This window comes from Panthera pardus, unplaced genomic scaffold (assembly GCF_024362965.1).
Source record: "Panthera pardus isolate Hobbes unplaced genomic scaffold, ASM2436296v1 HiC_scaffold_2, whole genome shotgun sequence".
Classification (NCBI taxonomy): Eukaryota; Metazoa; Chordata; class Mammalia; order Carnivora; family Felidae; genus Panthera; species Panthera pardus.
In genome coordinates this window covers 130,360,702-130,381,799 of record NW_026526765.1, presented here as the reverse complement: position 1 = coordinate 130,381,799, position 21,098 = coordinate 130,360,702, and the positions used below count along the sequence as shown (strand labels likewise).

Genomic DNA, 21,098 nt, shown 5'->3' with positions numbered 1-21,098 from the left:
CTATGGGAGTGATTACAAGTACTGGAAGTTGATAAGCTACATAGCTTCTAAACCAATTTCACGATGTTAAAGGCACATCTATAAAATGTGTGGCTCCTGAAATCTTAATGTCTAGATGCTCAGCCCACTCTATCAGGTACCTGTATCTGCTCTTTTGGACAGCAGGGTATAGCACTTGAAAACCTAGGCTTTAGCCAGAGGTCACAAAGAGTGACCTATGGGCTTAATTAACCCAGTAAGTTTTCTTTGGTTTAAAATCTTTTAAGGGGTGCCTAGCTGGCTCAGTCAGTTATGTGTCTCACTTTGGCTCAGGTCATGATCTCACAGTTTTTGAGTTTGAGCCCCTCATCAGGCTCTCTGTTCTCAGTACAGAGTCAGCTCTCTCCCTCTCTTCTCTCTCTCTCTGCCCCTCCCCTGCTTGTGCTTTCTCTCTGTCCCTCTCAAAATAAATGAATAAACTCAGAAACATTATAAAATCTCCCAAAGTTTGAAAACTGAACAATACCTTTTGAAATAATGCATAGGTCAGACAAAATCAAGAAAAAAAATAAAAATAAAATACTTAAAAAAAGTGTTAAATGAATTGTCAACATTTAACAAATGGAATATATACCATGAAAACCTCTGACTGCTTTTAAAAAGGGAGGGTTCTAGTGGGGGATTAAGTAAGAGTAGATCTGTTTTCCCAAATGGCAATTATTAGTTAAATTAAGCTGACTGGCTCATAGAGTAAACACTTTCTGGTCTGCCATTCATCTTTTCTTTCCGAAATCTGCATTTACATTTGTGCTAGCTCTTAAGTTCCATAACTTTTATTTGTTCTAATCAGTAGGGCTCTGAGGAAAAATTCACACAACTTTCAAAATGATCTACTTTTCTTTGAAGAGGATAGCTATGAGATCAGACTTAGCCCGTCTGATGGCTTACCAAGTTCAGACTACAAGGTAAAAATTGTATGTTTAAAAGGCAATGTGATGGTCTATAGTAGTGTTTCTTTTTCACACCTGCCTTTTATAGTTTCTGTGACCCCATTTATCTACTCTGGTAGCCTGTGAGATGCCTCTGTGGAACTCTAAGTTCCCAATGGCAAGTCTGAGAACCTAATGCATCTGAAACATAGAGTGGGGTCTGCTTTCTCATGGTAAAGAGCATCTATACAATGAACATATGAGTTGTTCAGGGTCTCAACATGTGAGCTAGTAACAAAATAATCACCAAAAATACTTCCAAGTCACTAGGGGCACCTGGGTGGCTCAGTTGGTGGAGCGTCTGACTTTGGCTGAAGTCATGATCTCACTGTTCGTGGGTTCAAGCCCTGCATGGGGCTCTGCACTGAAAGCTCAGAGCCTAGAGCCTGTTTTGGATTCTGTGTCTCCCTCTCTCTCTGCCCCTCCCTCACTCATGCTGTCTCAAAAATAAATAAACATTAAAACAAAAACAAAAACAAAAACAAAAACTTCCAAGTCACATAAACATCTCTTGAGGGAACAAGTCAGAAAAATATATTTGAAGCCTATCAGAGTATTTCCTTATGAAAAAGGAGTGATAGAGAGGAAGCATTAAGACTAATTAGAACAACCCTCCTGCTGAGAATAATTAGAAAATTTGAGCAAAAATAGAAAAAACAAGTATTTTAAGGCAATAAAAGGCTATCAAGGAAGTGAAGGTTTGGAAGAAGAATGAAAGATCTGGGAAAGGTTTACCACTTCCCAGTGCCTGACCCTAGAGGCATCTACTGATTCAGAAAAGGGGATGATGAGCTTAAAAAACTAAGTAGTGACACCCTGACTTCTTAGGTTAGAGGAAAACACCTTAGGTCCTGGTAAACCTCCAGTGCTTTGGGTTGGGATCCTGAAGGGCTATCCTGGGACTACGATGAACTAGTTGTGACCAAGATAAAAGTTCAGTGTTAAAATATCTTAAAAATGTAAAAATGGATTAAGGTGATCTTGGACTGCTAGCTTACCTAGCTGCCTGGCAAAAGCAAGTTTTATTTCTTTCTGGAGGAATGGAACATCATCTGAAACCTCAAATTATTTCTGTCATCTTTTATACACAACATCCATTTGATCAGAAGTAACTAGAGACGTCAGGAGAAGAGATGACAAATGAAAACAGGAGACAAAGACAACAGAAAAGGACCCACAAAGGATGGAGTTATTAGACAAAGACTTTAAGCTGGATATGTGCAAAGATGTAGAAAACAACACTAAGAACTGTAGCAGAGAACACAGAGATAAAAAAAAAATGTAAGCTGTAAACCTGACAAAACACAATAACTGGCTAGGAACTCACTGATATATTTAAGAGTAAATTACACATAGTTCAACAACTGATAAACTGGACAGTAAGTTGGAAGAAAATATCCAGAATGAAGCATGGTTAGACAAAAAGATGAGAAATGGAGAAAAGAGGGTATGAGACAACAGAGGCAGTCATCATGTCTAAGACAGGCGAAATCAAAATCCCTAAAATAGAGGTCAGAAGAGGTAAGAAATCTGAAGACAAAATGAATGAGAATTTTTCCAAAACTGATGAAAAATACCAAAACATGGGTTCCAAGGTATCTTATAAACAAATCAGGACTAAAACAAGCAAATGCCACACCTAGCTACATCATAGCAAAACTACAGGAAAAAAAAAAAAAAGAAACCAAGAGAAGAGACAATTACAAAGCAGCTATTGGAAGAAGGGCGGAATATAATCACAGGAACAGCAAATAAGACTGACAAATGACTTCTCAGTATCAACAATAAAAGCCAGGACATAATGAAATGGTCTTTTAAAATGTTTAGACCACTGCGAACCAAAATTATGCCTTAAAAATGAATATGAAGTATAGATATTTTTAGATAAATGAAATAAGGATATTTCATCACCAGCAGACTTGTACTTAAATAAACAATAAATAGTATTCTATAGGAAGGAAAAAAAACCCCAACCACATGGAAGCTTTGAAAACAGAGGAATAAAAACAGTAACATCATCTAGAAAAAGATAAATACTAACTTCTCTAAATGATAAGATCACGTAGAAGTTAAAGGCATGACAAGCGCACATAAACTGGTAGGTGAGTAAATGGAATTCAAGTACTCTAAATTCCTTGCACTGCCCAATACACAGAAAAGTACTAATGAATATTAACCTAATTAATATCAACTAATTAAGTATAAATATAATGCCTAGGGTAACACTAGAAAAATAGTAAAACAGTGTATAGTTAGCCAGTTACCAGACTAGAATAAATACCATATACAAAAAATAATTCAGGGAGACTGAAAGTGAAACATGCTAAAAGATCCATATGCTAGTCTTTTAAAACTAAGAACATGCTGTGTATTAAAAGATAACCTTAAGAGATTCAAAAGGCAAATCGTATTACACCCAGGATTTATAAGAAATTCTTAAAAATGCATTAAATAAGAAACAACCTAATAAAAGAATGAATTTACCAGGTATTGGTGAGGAACACTAACTCTAGCACCACTGCCAGTGTTGCACTTTTGCTAGACAATGCCAAACTGTTTTCTAAAGTTGATTATATGAATATCACATCCATAATAAAATCCACTATGAACGATATTAATATTCAAAGCAGCATTATCCATAATAGGTGAACAGTGGAAAACTATGAAATGCTCATCAGGAGAATGGATAAATCCACTGTATTGCATTCCGGTAATGGAATACTAGTTTTGAAAATGAAATACAGCTACACTCAAAAAACATGGGAAAATCTCATAAATCTAATATTGACTAAAATAAGCCAGAAACCAAACCAAACCAAAATGCAAGAAAACAAATATACTATGTGATTCCATTTATATAAAGTTCAGCAACAGATAAAACTAAACCACAGTATTAGAAGTCAGGACAGTCATTGCTTTTGAGGAAGAGAATGAGGACGGTTATTAGAGAGGGGCATCAATAAGGCTCCTGCAAGGCTAGCAACATTTTATTTTTGACCTGTGAGTTGATTACATGGGAGTTTGCTCTGTCGTAATTCATTTAGTTGTTCTCTTGTTATGGTCACTTTACTGTATTGAATGTGTTGAATAATTCAATTAAAAAAAGTTTGGAAGGAAAATTATTAGTAAACAAAATAAAAAATATGAACAATCCGATGTGGGTGTAAGTCAAATTTAAGTTTGAATGCAGAGGGAAAACACTTAAATTTGTTTTTGTCAATGTGGGTTTTGATTTCTAAAATTTGCTACATTTAATTAGGTAAAGCTTTTGTGATATAAAAGGCTGAAAAATATAATACATCACAATTCTGTGGAATTTGCTGAAGCTAAACACACTAATTTTCAAGTAACTTTTAAATACCTTCATGTAGAAATGTCATATCTTTCTTGACAACAGGGAAGAGTGGAATAATTGGAGGCTGCATGCTTTGACTACTAAGAATATTTCTATATTTTGCCATGTTTCTAGATGGATCAAAAAGGTCTTGTAGATCCTGGAGGTGTTTCTCATACTTGCTTGGTAATTTTTCCCAAGTACCTCTGAGTCGTGCTACAGATGCCAGGTTCAAGCCACTGCCAAAGATGAGAATAAAAACATTAATAAGGGACTTGGATAAGGGAGAAGACTCAGGGCAGTAAAGCGTATACAACAAATTTCTCTAATAAAGATAAAATAAATAGGGACATGTTTCTAATATGTTGAAATGAAGAGACCAAAACCATGGGAAAAAAAATAATAAAAGGGCTCTCTGATGTTACAATCAGGAAAATTTATACCAGAAGAACTACATTACTTGCGTATAGTTGTAGACTGTAGCCTTTATTTTACAGCTTGCATGTATTGAGACAAACACAGTATTTCCATAAAGTAGACACTTAAACATAAAAAAAAAACCCTTCAAATATCACAAAGTTTTCTTTGCTTTATTCAGAAAATAACTTTATGAAGACACTGTCTATTGTGAAAGTGGTTTAAGTAATGCTGGACACAATTGCTATAACTGAGGCAAGTTCTAGAGCTGAGGCAGCCTTCTTTCCAAGGTTTTGTTCTCTCATGTCCCTGATTCAAATACTTCCCTATCTCTAGGTTCTAATCCTGTCCCCCAAGGCGTCCACATATTCAATGTCTTCTTCTGACAGGATTTTAAGCTCAGATAGCCCTCCTTTGAAAAACATGCCCATTCGCTCCTCTCTATCCCTTTATGTCTATACTACCATCAGGCAGGTAGGCTGCCACATGAATCCTGCATATATAATGCTTCAATTTTCTAACCAGTTAACCCTTCTTTTATTCCCAGGCACCTGACTTTTACGCACACCACTGTACTTAAAATGTTTTCTTGACTTCTGATTTTAAGGTGTGGAGTTAAGATATCTTTTCTCCCTTTGCCTCTCAGAAATCATCCCAAGAAACTCTATGGATCAATAACAGAAATGCAAATTTCATCTTCACAGAAACTAAGATATCTGTAACTCCTAAACACATTAAAAGGTTGCCAATAAACAGTCAAGATTAAACAGGAGAATGCCAAATGCTGAAAAAGAATGGGCATGGTTAAAGATCTCAATGCAAGCTGGTGAAGTTCTCCGAAGTGGCTACCTCACCCTAAAGGCAAGAACAGCAAATATCCTATTGGAGACAACACAACAGAATCCATAGGATGACAGAATTAGGTGGGGGCTTGACTGTGTTCTTTACCAGGAAATGCCAGGTTAAGTACACAGAGTGAGATAATATCTTCATGGGACAATACCTTAATACCTTTAACAGTGAGACAGGACAGAAGGTAGAAATTCTGAGCGGTAAGCAGCCCCAAAGCTGCCCATCTCAACGTAGTGGAAGGAAGGAAGGAAGGAAGGAAGGAAGGAAGGAAGGAAGGAAGGAAGGAAGGAAGGAAGGAAGGAAGGGTAAAAACAATTCACATTCAGGCTCAATTCCTGCTAGCCTGAAATAATGCCCTGGATCCTCTCCCACATGAACCTCCTGCAAATAGTTGGTACAGGAAAACTAACAAAGAACACAAGTAAGAAAAATATTGCCACCAATCAAATAAAAATCAATGACCTAGCCATGATTTCAAATGAATAAAGTAAACAGCTTAATGGAGTGATATAAAGAGCTTAGAGAAAATATGGTAAGAGAAGTTGATAAAAAACAAAACAAAACAAAACAAAACTAGTCGAGTTCAGAAAAGAAATGAAAGAAATATAAAAACCAACACAGAAATGAAGGCCATACTAGAACGTACAAAAGAAAATAAAAAGACCGTGCACAAGTTGTGTTAAGGATCAACAAAAGCAATCAGTGGAAGCAATCAGCAATCAATGGAAATTCTATTTCTCTAGAGAGAAAATAATGGATATGGAAGAGAATGGAGATCTAAAATGTGCAATAACTGCTATCTTTGGAAGAAGGAAACAAAAATAATGGAACTGAAAAAATATTCAAAGGTATAACCTGAGAAAACTACAGAAACAAATCAGGCACTACAGACTGAACAGGCACCACAGTCCCAGAGAACCAGATACATAACTAAAAGAGAGGTAGAAACACAGATGTAAAGGTAAAGGACATCAGAGACAAGGACAGAACATGGGGAGAAATCTCAGAGATTTGAACAGCTACATAAAATGTTAGTTATGAAGCTACTGTCTATGACATTACCAGGAAATAACACGTGAGACAAGAATTTTAAAGCCACAATGTGATGGACGTTCAAAGACAACAGGAAGACACTTCAAATATATTCAGCAAATAGAATTTCTACAAGACCTTTATAAAATGACTAGAAAGCAAACTTCAACCAAGATTTGATTACAGAGAGTGATGTCTGTATCATGACAGCATAAGATATCCCTTGTTTTATCCCTCCAACCAAACAACAAAAGTCTAGCATCTACTCATGAATAACACTGCGTGTGTTGAACCCAGCATCATTCGCCAAGGGGGCTCGGGAAAGCCTTGTTTACAAGTGTATTGGTAAGAGACCGTCTTTAGTACTGTTTGTAGAACCTATAGGAGGTTATGAAGTGGTTTGTGCCCCCCTTGCCTGTAGTCTGGGAGTGCCTGCAGAACAAGAACTCAGTCACCTAAAGAAGAGAGAGAGACTTTGTGGAAGTCCAGGTTTCCAGAAGAGAAGTTCCAGTACTCAGCTGGAGTAAAACAAAATAAAAAAACAAAAAGGTTTGGATGCATTCAAGTAGGTAAAGAGAAGAGCTTGATTTTGCTGGCATCATCTCTTCTCCAAAGCAGCACAGTTGAAAGGTAACTAGATAGCTGGTGATTTTTCCCACAGGAGAGAGGGAGAGCTGGTGAGTACATGCCTGGCTTCCCTAATTGTGTAGGATGCTGTCAAAGACACTCATTTTACTCTTGGAAGATCCAGACCCAGAACATCCATTAAAGTGGGAGCTCCATGACTAGGGGGAGGGAGCAGATCTGGAGAGCAGCATTTAAGATTCCTGGATAATTTGTAAATGAATACAGGATCTAAGAAGGCAAACTGTTGACATTAAAAACATAAAAGGTGGGGAGTAAAAGGGTTTTGCATATGATTGAAGTTAGTATCAGCATGAAATAAATTGTTGTTTCATGTAGATCTCATGATAACCAAAAAGCAAACACCTATAATAGACTCATGGAAAGACAAAGAAAAGGATATTAGAGCATATCAGGACAGAAGATCATCAATTCACAAAAGAACACAGCAAGGGAGTAAAAAAGAAAGACAAAACAGCGAGAAAATAATAAAATGGCAGTAGTAAAAGTCCCCATGTATCAGTAATCATTCTAAGTGTAAATGGACTTTGTATCTTTTTCAGTTTCCTTCATAAGCTTTCTATAGTTTTCAGCATACAGATCTTTCACATCTTTGGTTAGGTTTATTACTAGGTGTTTTATGATTCTTGGCACAACTGTGAATGGGACCAGTTTGTCTTTCTGTTGTTTCATAATTAGTGTATAAGAATGCACCTGATTTCTGTACATTAATTTTGTACCCTGCGATTTTGCGGAATTCATTATCAGTTGTAGGAGACTTTTGGTGGAATCTATTGGGTTTTCTATGTATAGTATCATGTCATATGCAAAAAGTGAAAGGTTGACTTCATCTTTGCCAATTTTGATGCCTTTGATTTCCTTTTGTTGTCTGATTGCTGATGCGAGAACTTCCAACACTATGTTAAACAACAGCGGTGAGAGTACACATCCCCGTCATGTTCCTGATCTCAGGGGGAAAGCTCTCGGTTTTTACCCATTGAGGATGATATTATCCGTGGGCTTTTCATAAATGGCTTTTGTGATGTTTAAGTATGTTCCTTCTGTTCTGACTTTCTCAAGGGTTTTTATTAAGAAAGGGTGCTGAATATTGTCAAATGCTTTTTCTGTATCGGTTGACAGGATCCTATAGTTCTTTTCTTTTATTAAAGTGATGTATCACACTGATTGATTTGTGAATGTTGAACCAGCCCTGCAGCTCAGGAATGAATCTCACTGGATCATGGTGAATAATTCTTTTTATATGCTGTTGAATTCGATTTGCTAGTATCTTTATTGAGAATTTGTGCATCCATATTCATCGGGGATATTGGCCTGTAGTTCTTTTTTTGTTGGGTCTCTGTCTGGTTTGGGAATCAAAGTATTGCTGGCTTCATAGATTGAGTCTGGAAGTTTGCCTTCCCTTTCTATTTTTTGGAACAGCTTGGGAAGGATAGGTATTATCTCTGCTCTAAATGTCTGGTAGAATTCCCCTGGGAAGCCATCTGGTCCTAGACTCTTATCTGTTGGGAGATTTTTGATAACTGATTCAATTTCTTCATTGGTTATGGGTCTGTTCAAATTTTCTATTTCTTCCTGTTTGAGTTTTGGAAGTGGGTGGAATTTGTCCATTTCTTCCAGGTTGTCCAGTTTGTTGGCATATAATTTTTCATAGTATTCCCTGATAATTGCTTGTATTTCTGAGGGATTGGTTGTAATAATTCCATTTTCATTCATGATTTTATCTATTTGGGTCCTCTCCCTTTTCTTTTTGAGAAGCCTGGCTAGAAGTTTATCAATTTTGTTTATTTTTTCAAAACCTACTCTTGGTTTCATTGAACTGCTCTACGGTTTTTTTTTTTTGGTTAATATATTGTTTATTTTTGCTCTGATCTTTATTATTTCTCTTCTTCTGCTGGGTTTGGGGTGTCTTTGCTGTTCTCCTTCTATTTCCTTTAGGTGTGCTGTTAGATTTTGTATTTGGGATTTTTCTTGTTTCTTGAGATAGGCCTGGATTGCAATGTATTTTCCTCTCAGGACTGCCTTCGCTGCATCCCAAACCATTTGGATTGTTGTATTTTCATTTTCGTTTGTTTCCATATATTTTTTAATTTCTTCTCTAAGTGCCTGGTTGACCCATTCATTCTTTAGTAGGGTGTTCTTTAACTCCCATGCTTTTGGAGGTATTCCAGACTGTTTCCTGTGGTTGATTTCAAGTTTCACAGCATTGTGGTCTGAAAGTGTGCATGGTATGATCTCAATTCTTTTATACTTATGAAGGGCTGTTTTGGGACCCAGTATGCGATCTATCTTGGAGAATGTTCCATGTGCACTCGAGAAGAAAGTATATTCTGTTGCTTTGGGATGCAGAGTTCTAAATATATCTGTCAAGTCCATCTGATCCAATGTATCATTCAGGGCCCTTGTTTCTTTATTGATTCCGTGTCTAGATGATCTATCTATTGCTCTAAGTGGGGTATTAAAGTCCCCTGCAATTACCCCATTCTTATCAATAAGGTCACTTATGTTTGTGATTGTTTTATATATTTGGGGGCTCCGATATTCGGCGCCTAGACATTTATAATTGTTAGCTCTTCCTGATGGATAGACCCTGTAATTATTATATAATGCCCTTCTTCATCTCTTGTTACAGCCTTTAATTTAAAGTCTAGTTTGTCTGATATAAGTATGGCTACTCCAGCTTTATTTTGATTTCCAGTAGCATGATAGATAGTTCTCCATCATTCCATGCTCATGGATTGGAAAAATAATATTGTTTAAAATGCCAATACTATCCAAAGCAATCAACACATTCAATACAATCCCAATCAAAATTGCACCAGCATTCTTCTCAAAGCTAGAACAAGCAATCCTAAAATTTGTATGGAACCACAAAAGACCCCGAATAGTCAAAGTAATATTGAAGAAGATGACCAAAGCGGGAGGTATCACAATCCCAGATTTTAGCCTCTACTACAAAGCTGTAATCATCAAGACAGCATGGTATTGGCACAAAAACAGACACATAGACCAATGGAATAGGACAGAGACTCCAAAACTGGACCCACAGAAGTATGGCCAACTAATCTTTGACAAAGCAGGAAAGAATATCCAATGGAAAAAAAAGACAGTGTCTTTAACAAATGGTGCTGGGAGAACTGGACAGCAACATGCAGAAAAATGAAACTAGACCACTTTCTTACACCATCACAAAAATACTCAAAATGGATGAAGGATGAATGTGTGACAGGAAACCATCAAAACCCTAGAGGAGAAAGCAGGAAAAAAAACCTCCCTGACCTGAGCTGCATCAATTTCTTACTTGACACATCTCCAAAGGCAAGGGAATTAAAAGCAAAAATGAACTATTGGGACCTCATGAAGATAAAAAGCTTCTGCACTGCAAAGGAAACAATCAACAAAAATAAAAGGCAACCAACGGAATGGGAAAAGATATTTGCAAATGACATATCGGACAAAGGGCTAGTTTCCAAAATCTATAAAGAACTCACCGAACTCCACACCCGAAAAACAAATAATCCAGTGAAGAAATGGGCAGAAACATGAACAGACAATTCTCTAAGGAAGACATCCAGATGGCCAACAGGCACATGAAAAGATGCTCAACATCACTCCTCATCAGGGAAATACAAATCATCAAAATCACACTGAGATATCATCTCATGCCAGTCAGAGAGGCTAAAACGAACAAATCGGGAGACTATGGATGCTGGAGAAGATGTGGAGATATGGGAACCCTCTTGCATTGTTGGTGGGAATACAAACTGGTGCAGACGCTCTGGAAAATGGTGTGGAGGTCCCTCAAAAAATTAAAAATAGATCTACTCTGTGACCCAGCAATAGCAATGCTAGGAATTTACCCAAGGGATACGGGAGTGCTGATGCCTAGGGGCACTTGTACCCCAATGTTTATAGCAGCACTTTCAACAATAGCCAAATCATGGAAAGAGCCTAAATGTCCATCAACTGATGAATGGATAAAGAAGTTGTGGTTTATATATACAATGGAATACTACTTGGCAATGAGAAAGAATGAAATATGGCCTTTTGTAGCAACGTGCATGGAACTGGAGAGTGTTATGCTAAGTGAAAAAAGTTATACAGAGAAAGACAGATACCTTATGTTTTCACTCGTAAGTGGATCCTGAGAAACTTAACAGAAGACCATGGGGGAGGGGGAGGGGGAGGGGATAAAAAAAAGTTAGAGAGGGAGGGAGGCAAACCATAAGAGACTCTTAAAAACAGAATAAACTTGAGGGTTGATGGGGGGTGGGAGGGAGGGGAAAGTGGGTGATGGGCACTGAGGAGGGCACCTGCTGGGATGAGCACTGGGTGTTGTATGGAAACCAATTCGGCAATAAATTTCATATTAAAAATAAACATTAAAAAATTAAAAAAAATAAAAGACACTATGACTTCATCTAAAAAAAAAAATAAAGTAAATGGATTGAAATTCTCCCACCAAATGGGTGGAAGAATAAAAAAGCAAGACCCAACTATATGCTGCCTACAAAAGACTCACTTTAGCTTAAAGGACACACATAAGCTGGAAATCAAACTATGGAAAAGACAGTCCATGCAAGTGGAAACCAAGTGAGAGCAGGGTAGCTATATTTGTATCAGATAAAAAGGACTTTAAATCAAAAACGGTAACAAGAGACAGGGTCATTACATAATGATAAAGGGTCAACTCATCAAGAAAACATCAAAGTCATTAATATACATGCACCCAACATTTCAGCACCTAACTATATTAAGCAAACAGTAACAGACCTGAAGGAGCAACAAGTGGCAATATACTAGTATGGGACTTCAATACCCCACTTGCAGGAATGGATGAATTACCTAGACAGAAAATCAATAAAGAAATGGGACTTGAACCACGCCTTAGGCTGAATGGACCTAACAAATACACACTGGACAGGCTTTTCACCATTAGCAGAATAATCACTCTTCTCAAGCATGAATGGAACATCCTCCAGGAGAGATTATAAACTAAACCTCAAAAGTCTTAGCAAATTTAAGAAGACTGAAATCATGCTAAGTATTTTTTTCTGCCCATAATGTTCTAAAACTAGGAATTAAGAAGAGGAAAATGTGAAAATCTACCAATGGGTAGAAATTAAACAACATAACCGTGAATGGGTCAAAAAAAACAAAAGGGAAATAAGTATCTCTCAAAAAGGAAAATGGAGACACAACATACCAAAACCAGTGGGATGCTGCAAAAACGATTTCCAAGACAGAATTTTAGTGATAACTTTCTATAGTAAGATCTCCAATAAATTATCTAACTTTTCACATCAAAGAGCTAGAAAAAGAAACTTAGCCCAAAGTTAGGAAAAGGAAGGGAATAACAAATATCACAGCAGAAACAGAGGTCAAAAAATAAAAATAAAGCAATGAAACGATAAACAAAATTGACAAACTCTTAGCAAGACTAAGAAAAAGAACTCAAATAAATAAAATATAGTATCTAATAGCAGGCAGAACTGGTTGGTTCACCTGTGTCACCTCTGCTGGAAAGTTGGTATGTGCTTTATCTTCTCTGATACACTTAAACATAAAATAGGAGGAACAAAGCAATTAATTTTTCAGGAACTACTGAAAATGTGTAATGTGTATAATAAAACACTCTTTAAAACAAAACAAACCTCTTAACCAAATACCCATTTTGGGGCTACTGTCCACCACCTTCTCTTGAATCATTCTTTCCTTGGCTTTAGTGACACGATCATCACTGTGCTGGTGTATTATTTCTTTTATTAATCTTCTATCTCTTGGTTGGACTCTCTTCTTCACCCAAACATTCAGGATGGTCACTAGTTATGACTCTTAAGCCATTTACCTTTTATACTCTCTTGTTACACAGAAATCCTCTTGGTGTCAGTTTTATTCACACTACTCCAAAACAAGTCCTGTTCCTACATAGTTTTAATTTCTAACCTTCGAAGTACTTATCAATGGCATTTTTGTTCCCTTGTTTTAGACTCAGCTGTTAAAAACTGTCAGTATGAAGTGTGATTCCTGCATTTTACAGATGAAAAACAAAAAACAAAACAAAACAAAACAAAACAAAAAATGGTCTTCAATTTTCTACTGACACATTGCTACTACACCACAGAGGCAGGACTCTGACACAAGTGCAGCTGATTCTAAAGGTCACTGCTAAACTCTGTTCCATACTCCTCCTAAAAAAAATAAACAAAAAACACCCCCCACCCCAACCCAAAACTCCTCCTAAATCATCTAATTAAAGTGTATCCAGTGGTTAACTTCATAAAGGACTTTCTTATTACCATGACAGATTTATGATTATAAAGATTCTGATTCTACCTCATGTGAGGGTAGGAACAAGCCATAATTAAATTCTTGGGGGGGGGGGGGTGCGGCACGGCATACATAGTTGGGATTAAGATGTAATTATGCTGCTATATGTAAGCACGTGGCCTTATAAATGCACAAAACTGCAACTACCCTCCCTATTTAAAATTACACTTCCTTTGAGAGGAATCCCTCTAATGATCAGCACTATACTATAGGGGAGGGTCAGAAGATAAATTATCAATCTCAGCCAAACCTAGTGAGTCAGGGGAAGAAGATTCCCAGCTCATATAACCATCCACACTTTCTGGGCTTTTATAAACCAAATTTTTGTAATTCTAATTCTAATGCCTACCTTGTTTGGACAACAACACATCCAGTGATACGTGAGGCAGTACCTGATGAATGAGCTTATCAAATAGTTGCATTATTACTGTTGTTGTTTCAAAATAGCAATTTTAGATTAGAGTACTGATACCACACTATGATTTTACAGTGCAAAATCACAGTGAGGTAGATAATGAAAGATGCACAGTACTGGAGTCTGATGATAAAGACCAACTGTTGGGCATAGATCCAAAGACAGTATGCCAAAGGGAGAGAAAGGAAGAAAAATGGCAAGGCAATCAACCTAATTCAGCCAAAAAAAAAAAAAAAAAAAAAAAAAAAAGTTTAAATGAAAGATGGAAGAAACAAAAAGCAAAAAGCCACTATCACCAGAAGAGAAAACATATTAACTCTAACAATACTTTAAAAACCTGTTAATCAGACTTTTCTTCTCCTAGTCACTTAACACACAAGAAATTAGCTTCATATCTAATACAACAAAACTATACACAACTATTTGTACAAACTTACCTTATTATTGCAAACATGGAATTGAAGTTCTTACATTCTCTACAATGAAGTGCAATTTTAATAAAATGCTTAATAATCTTCATTCGTTTGAGCTGATTTGGTTCAGTTAAAATCTCTGAAGCAACCCAGAATGTCTCCTGGTTAACAATGTCCTCAAACTCTTTCAAGTGAGTATTTCCTGTTTTGGAATCTAACTTAAAAAGGTCATCGATGTATTCAGTAGGCTCAATATTACGAAACAAATCAAAGTCCCTCATTGATAGCTGAGTGGCCACCTCAATGGTACTGAGCTGCAGCATGGACAGTTGGCTTTCCTTAACTAGTTCTTGGGCATCTTCATCTGAACATAAAGTTTCTGTTTCCATGTTATTTTTTAAATAATACCTAAAAAAAAAAAAATTGTTTTTATAAGTGATTTCACATTTATAAGAGCATCTTCCATATCTAACTTGTCAAAATGTCATTATACGGTTAATAACATTTTGTCAAAAATATTAGCAGACTATTCATTTGTAGATGAAATTGAAAATTAACATTTTAAGTGTTCATTTATTTTTGAGAGAAAGATAGAGGGAGACAGAGAATCCCAAACAGGCTATGCGCTGTCAGCACAAGGCCCAAGGCAGGGCTCAAACACATGAACCATGAGATCATGACCTGAGCAGAAATGAAGAGTCAGATACTTAACCTACTGAGCTACTCAGGTGCCCCAGAAAATTAACATTTTAAATGAGAAAAATTTAAAGAGTAAAAATAATGTTGATAGTGTCGTGAACCTTATCATTTTACGCAACTACTCACAAAATGTGTCAATAATTGTGTATATATTCTTGAGGATGAAAGCTCTATAAGGCCTATATGAAGGTATCTGATGCATAGCAGGTACTATGTTAAGTATTTGTTCATGGACAGCATGAATAAACACCTGAATCTATTCAGAAGTTGTTCCTACGCTTATTTTCTTCTTCATTTCTGAATTCCCAAGAGGAGCAAAGAAGAGTAAAACCTATAAAGGAGAGAAACCCTTGCACTAACGATTTCTCCCTTGTTAAATACAAAACCTCACTCCAGCAAATGGTACTGATCAGCAGCCATAAAAAAGACCTTCATTTTCTTCTTTTTACATCAACAATTCTATAGCACTTAAAAGTTAAGAGACAAGCTTCACAGTTGGGAAATATCTTGTACAAGGCTGTTGCTGGGGACAAAGAGGTAACATGCTGTGTCACACGTCACTTTTACTTTATTCTTTTCTGGTATACAACTCGATCCAAGCCTAAGTTTGTATCTCATCTATTTTTACAGTCAAGCAACTATACCTCTTTTTCTTCTTTTATACTGTTCACATGCCTAAAAGAAAACTACAAATGTGTTGAGACCCATTACACTAGTTAATTATATCTAACATTTATAGGGTAGGTTAACTCATTAATTCTCTTAACATTCTTATGAGGTAGTTTCTATTTATTATCATCCCCATATTTTTGATGAGAAAATTCAGACAGAGAGAAACTAAATAACACCCTGGTCACACAGCCAGAGCTAGAATTTACCCAGACTGCTGAGCACCCTGGCTCCAGGGTCTGTGCTCTTTAAGCACTATGTGTAGCTAGCAAAGCAGAGTTAACCCACTCTTTTAACAGCATCCATGACAGGCAATCTCTGTGAGGTTTCTAAGGATTTTACTCTACATGGAAATCTAAGGTCACTAAAAAGAAAGTATTATTCTCAGAGAAAACCACCAGCATAAAGAACAAATGTACTATAGAAACAATCTTCTGGTTGATCAAATAATTTTCGGAGCTCATTTAAAAATTATGCCTTCTTTTGTCCCACATAAATTTTAGTCACATTAAAAACAAATTTATAATTTAACATATATATTGTCACATACATATAAAGATATGTATCACTTGGTTTCCTCTGTAAAAAATGGACTGGACTACATCAGTGGTTCTAAGACTATTTCAGCAGGAGGGCTAAAATAGCTTAGCAAATTGTCCTCTTTCTCCTCTCATTTTCAGGTAGTCTTTATGAGAGCTAACACTCTGAGATTCCATTTACGTAATTATGGAGACAAGGAAGCTGAAAAAGAGAAATCCTACTTTAATTTTAGAGTGAATTCAGTGACCTTAAGACGTGATGTTTCTACTTAAAATGTCTGTTTTTACACATGATCTTCAAAAACACATCTAGATAAAGGGGGATTAAGAGATTTAAAAACTTCCAGTTATGTAATAAATAGCTCATGGAGATAAACACACAGCAGAGGAAATATAGCCAATAACAGGCTGACAACATTGTCCGGTGACTACACTCATCGTGGAGAACACTGAACACTGTACACAACTGTCAAACATGCTGTACACCTTAAACTAAGAGAACACTGTAGGCTAATTATAGTTCATTAAAAAAAAGAAACATCTAGAAATAAAATACATTCACTAATAAGCACATTCACCTTCCATTGAGCTGAATTCTATCAGCTAATTTGGAGAACTGGTCCGGAAGTCTTCTCTGTTTTATGACACCCTCAGGAGTAACAGAAACTTCACAGAGAGAATATGTGTCAGATGCACCAGTCAAACCAAATTCATGAACAGCATGACAAACAACTTCTTTTGCTGTAGTGTCTTTACTGATGATAATGTAGCAACTTTGTTGATCTGCTTTGAAAACTCTTATAACTTGATCAGGAATATCTACATGAATACAAAAGTGTGCCTTGTTATTTTCAAGACAATTAAACTCTTCAAAAAGCAATTCAGAACAAAAAGCTCCCTCTGAACAGTGATACATACATTTCTATTCCAGGAGGTTAACAGAAATCACTGTTGCATTTATTGATAAATGAATATATCAGCCTTCTCAGGTGATGAAATACTAATATATGTTCACAGAAAAACACATACAAAAAAATAAGCTGTTTTTAATGGAGGCATAGGACTCCTTAAGATATATTTATTTTTTAAAAAATGTTTACTGGGCGCCTGGGTGGCTCAGTTGGTTAAGCGGCTGACTTCAGCTCAGGTCACGATCTCACGGTCCGTGAGTTCGAGCCCGCGTCAGGCTCTGGGCTGATGGCTCAGAGCCTGGAGCCTGCTTCTGATTCTGTGTCTCCCTCTCTCTCTGCCCCTCCCCCGTTCATGCTCTGTCTCTCTCTGTCTCAAAAATACATAAACGTTAAAAAAAATTAAAAAAAAAAAATCTCTTCTAAAAAATGTTTACTTATTTTTGAGAGAGAGAGAGAGAGTGATCGTGTGCATTTGTGTGAGCAGGAGAAGGGCAGAGAGGTGGGTAGAGAGAGTGAATTTCAGGCAGGCTCTGTGCTATCAGTGCAAAGCTTGATACAGGATGTGAACTCAGGAACTGTGAGATCAAGAGTCAGATGCTTTAACCCACTGAGCCACCCAGGCAACCCCATAATATGTATTTTATATTTTTACATCATACAAGCCTTTAATGACAAACATTAGGTTGCATATCTTTTATAATGACATTATGATGAATAATACCCTCCTCCCCTTCCCTAGTAGATAAACCTTTGCAGGCAATCTGATTATTTCCTCAAAGAAAATCCAAAAAGGGTGGGGGATGGGGGAGGAGACGAAGAAGAGAGAGAGAGAATTGCTGAATTCAAGGAAGGACATGCTTATTTTTAAGGTTTTGAAATATAGTGCCAAAGTGTTCTCCAAAAAGGCTATAATATTTTATCATCCTGGAATATAAAGAGAACAATTTTAGTTACATTCTTAGTATTCCTTCTTTTTAAAAATACTTTTTGGTATTCTTTATGCTCTTTCTTACTGAATTTATGCCAATACTAGATAACAACGCTCAGTCTACTATAAAGTGGCACATGTTTTCCTATTTTCATATTTAACAGGAAAATTTAAAATATTCATGCGGTTAAATCTCAAACTTTGTCATTTCTTTTTAATTTTTTGATTTTTGAGACAAGAAGAAAGAGAGCACAAGTGGGTGAAATGGGTAGAAGGAGAAAGAGAATCTCAAGCAGGCGCCATGCTCAGCGCAGAGCCCAACAAAGGACTCACTCCCATGACTCTGGGATCATGACCTGAACTGAAATCAACAGACACTCAACCGACTGAGCCACAAAGGCACCCCTTTACCTTTGTGATTTCTGCTATCAGCAGATAAATCTTACCTCAAGATAAATGTTCATATGATATGCACAAATAAGTAATGATATTATCCTCCCCATTCTACCTTATTTTAAAAAATTTTTCTTGTTACACAGCACTGGCCAAAAACTTCCAGGACAATGTTCAATATGATGACCCCGGGCTACTTTTTAATATAATTCAGTGCAAGTAAAAAGTGATTTGACAGCATGAACACATGGTGTATTTTCCCCTAATATTACCGAATATTGATTATAAACATAAATAATCTGAAAATTAATCATTAATATTTCCCAATTTCCTAAAATTATTGTTACAAAATTGTTTAAAAATTTTTTTCCTAATATTCATTTTTGAGAGAGAGAGAGAGACAGAGTGTGAGTGGGGGAGGGGCAGACACAGAGGGAGACACAGAATCTGAAGCAGGCTCCAGGTTCTGAGCTGTGAGCAGAGAGCCCGATGTGGGGCTCAAACTCACAAACTGTGAGATCATGACCTGAGCTGAAGTCGGCGCTTAACCAACTGAGCAAATCAGGTACCCCAAAACTGTCTTTTTTTTTCTTAAGAAAAATATACTATTTGTGGGTTTTTTTTTTTTTGTAACGACTGTAATTGGGTTGAGTGAGTTTGGTGGCTCAAGTAGATATGGTTTCTCTAGCACTCTCTTATTGCATTATTAACTTTAAGAGATGAAGAAAACTTAACAAATTTGTCTTAAGGCCATCTGAAGTATAATTCTGTTTAAAGGGAAGAAAAGAGTAATGAAATAGATGCGGCAGAAAATAATTTCACAGAATAAGGTAACATTCTGAGGCTAATGGCACAAAAAGAGACAGATTTCCATGACCGACTGGAAGATTCAACTGAACATATATGAATACAATTCCAGGAAAAAGGAGTCCTAAATGTTCTGGGTCTACTGCCAAGTTGGAAGCAGAAAGCTTCATATATTCAGTCAAGTCTCTTTTATAAGATAGATGCAACAAACTGCCTTTCTTGATGTATGCAAATATATGAGTCACCAAAAGCCTCTTGTTCATTATTTCCTTGCAATAAAACAATCCTTCAGGTGTTGCTGACGTCGGGTTTGTAAACCTACAAGGCTTAAGGTTAGAGTGTTTTATGATCCACCCAAATTGAGATGCTTCTCTACCCGTGGCTAGAAAATATTTTTCTAGCTAACTGCAGTTTGCTAAGAGAAAGACAGTGAACAAAAGGGTTTCATTATCCCCATTCCTATCCTCTTCACAAAAGTAGGCCTCAGTTGTCTGGGGCTCTAGAATTGGATCAGCTTACTAGGTCTTTGGAGACTGAGCTTTCAGCCCGCAGGACTGGCTAACCCTGAGGTAAGGGGGAGATGCTCTGATCACTTTAATTTCTCTAGGGAAATTTATTCACAAAGAGAGGGTGGGAATTTGCACACATTTCATTTTCTCTTCTTTTGTTTCCAACATACTATTAACATCTTCTGGGAAGGAACTCAGAGTTGTGTATCTTGCTAAACAGTTAAAAAAAAAAAAAAAGTCATACTCTCTTACAAGTGATTTGTTTCCCATGTGAAGGCCAAACTGTGACATAATCACATAAAAGGGATCTGGCATTATGAATGGGTACCTCTAGAACAGAACCATAAAAGGGATTATCCAGAGGGCAGCCCATTACCCAAACCCTGATAAATTTGCCATAGTAGTAAATGCCAACCTAGAAAGTTGCCCGGAAAAGGATTAGAGGAAGACATTTCTTTGCATTGCTATCATTGTCAGAGTAAACCTATTTTTCTCTTTTAGAGTTGTTACAGATATAAAATATCCATATTCTTCATCAACATGTTTGCTGTCAGCAGGACATCATAGATGTCAAACCTAATACTTAAACATGGCAGATATTCCAATGTTAATGATCAGATGAATGGTAGACATGAGGTCAGAATAAATTTCAATCAAGAAAAATGATCTAATTATTTCAAATTTTAGGCATGAAATTAGAATGCATATAAAAATATAACCCTGTAAGGAGAAAACACATTTAAAAAGACTCTTGGTGGATGACAGCATTTATTAGTCTTAGGATTCATAGTTCATTTTAAAAAAATCTTACATAATAGGTAAATAAATTCAAGAAAAGCAATCTCCAATATCTGGCCTTTCAACCCAAAGGCAAAATTTCTAGAATGCTAACTATAATCTTGTTGAATAAAATACAAAAATAAGATACTTGAGGGAAGCATGTATTGACCCTGATGTTACAGTAAAAATGGAAGACCTTTTTAGGTAAGATGATGATAAAATAAAACCAAAAGGCTGACTCTTGATTCTATCTTATGTTTTTAATGTTTATTTATTTTTGACTTAGAGTGAGTGAGTGGGAAAGAGAGGGAAAGAGGGAGGGAGGAAGGGAGGGAGGGAGGGAGGGAGGGGGAGGGGGGGAGAGAGAGAGAGAGAGAGAGAGAGAGAGAGAGAGAGAGAGAGAGAGAGAATGTGCATGCAGAGCAGAAAGGGAGACCAAGAATCTGAAGCAGGCTCCAGA

General features: G+C 36.6%; 1 protein-coding gene across 10 annotated transcripts in view; it reads right to left on the bottom strand.

The window, feature by feature from the left end:
• The window catches only part of RAPGEF6 (Rap guanine nucleotide exchange factor 6), a 187,576-nt gene that overhangs the window by 25,327 nt on the left and 141,151 nt on the right, over positions 1-21,098 (bottom strand). For all 10 annotated transcript variants that reach the window (XM_019422096.2, XM_019422082.2, XM_019422091.2 and 7 more), the window contains 3 exons: positions 16,889-17,129; positions 14,428-14,811; positions 4,330-4,541 (listed from right to left, as the gene is read on the bottom strand). In XM_019422096.2, the coding sequence (XP_019277641.1) occupies positions 4,330-4,541; positions 14,428-14,811; positions 16,889-17,129 (837 nt within the window). The remainder of the gene's footprint in view (positions 1-4,329; positions 4,542-14,427; positions 14,812-16,888; positions 17,130-21,098) is intronic.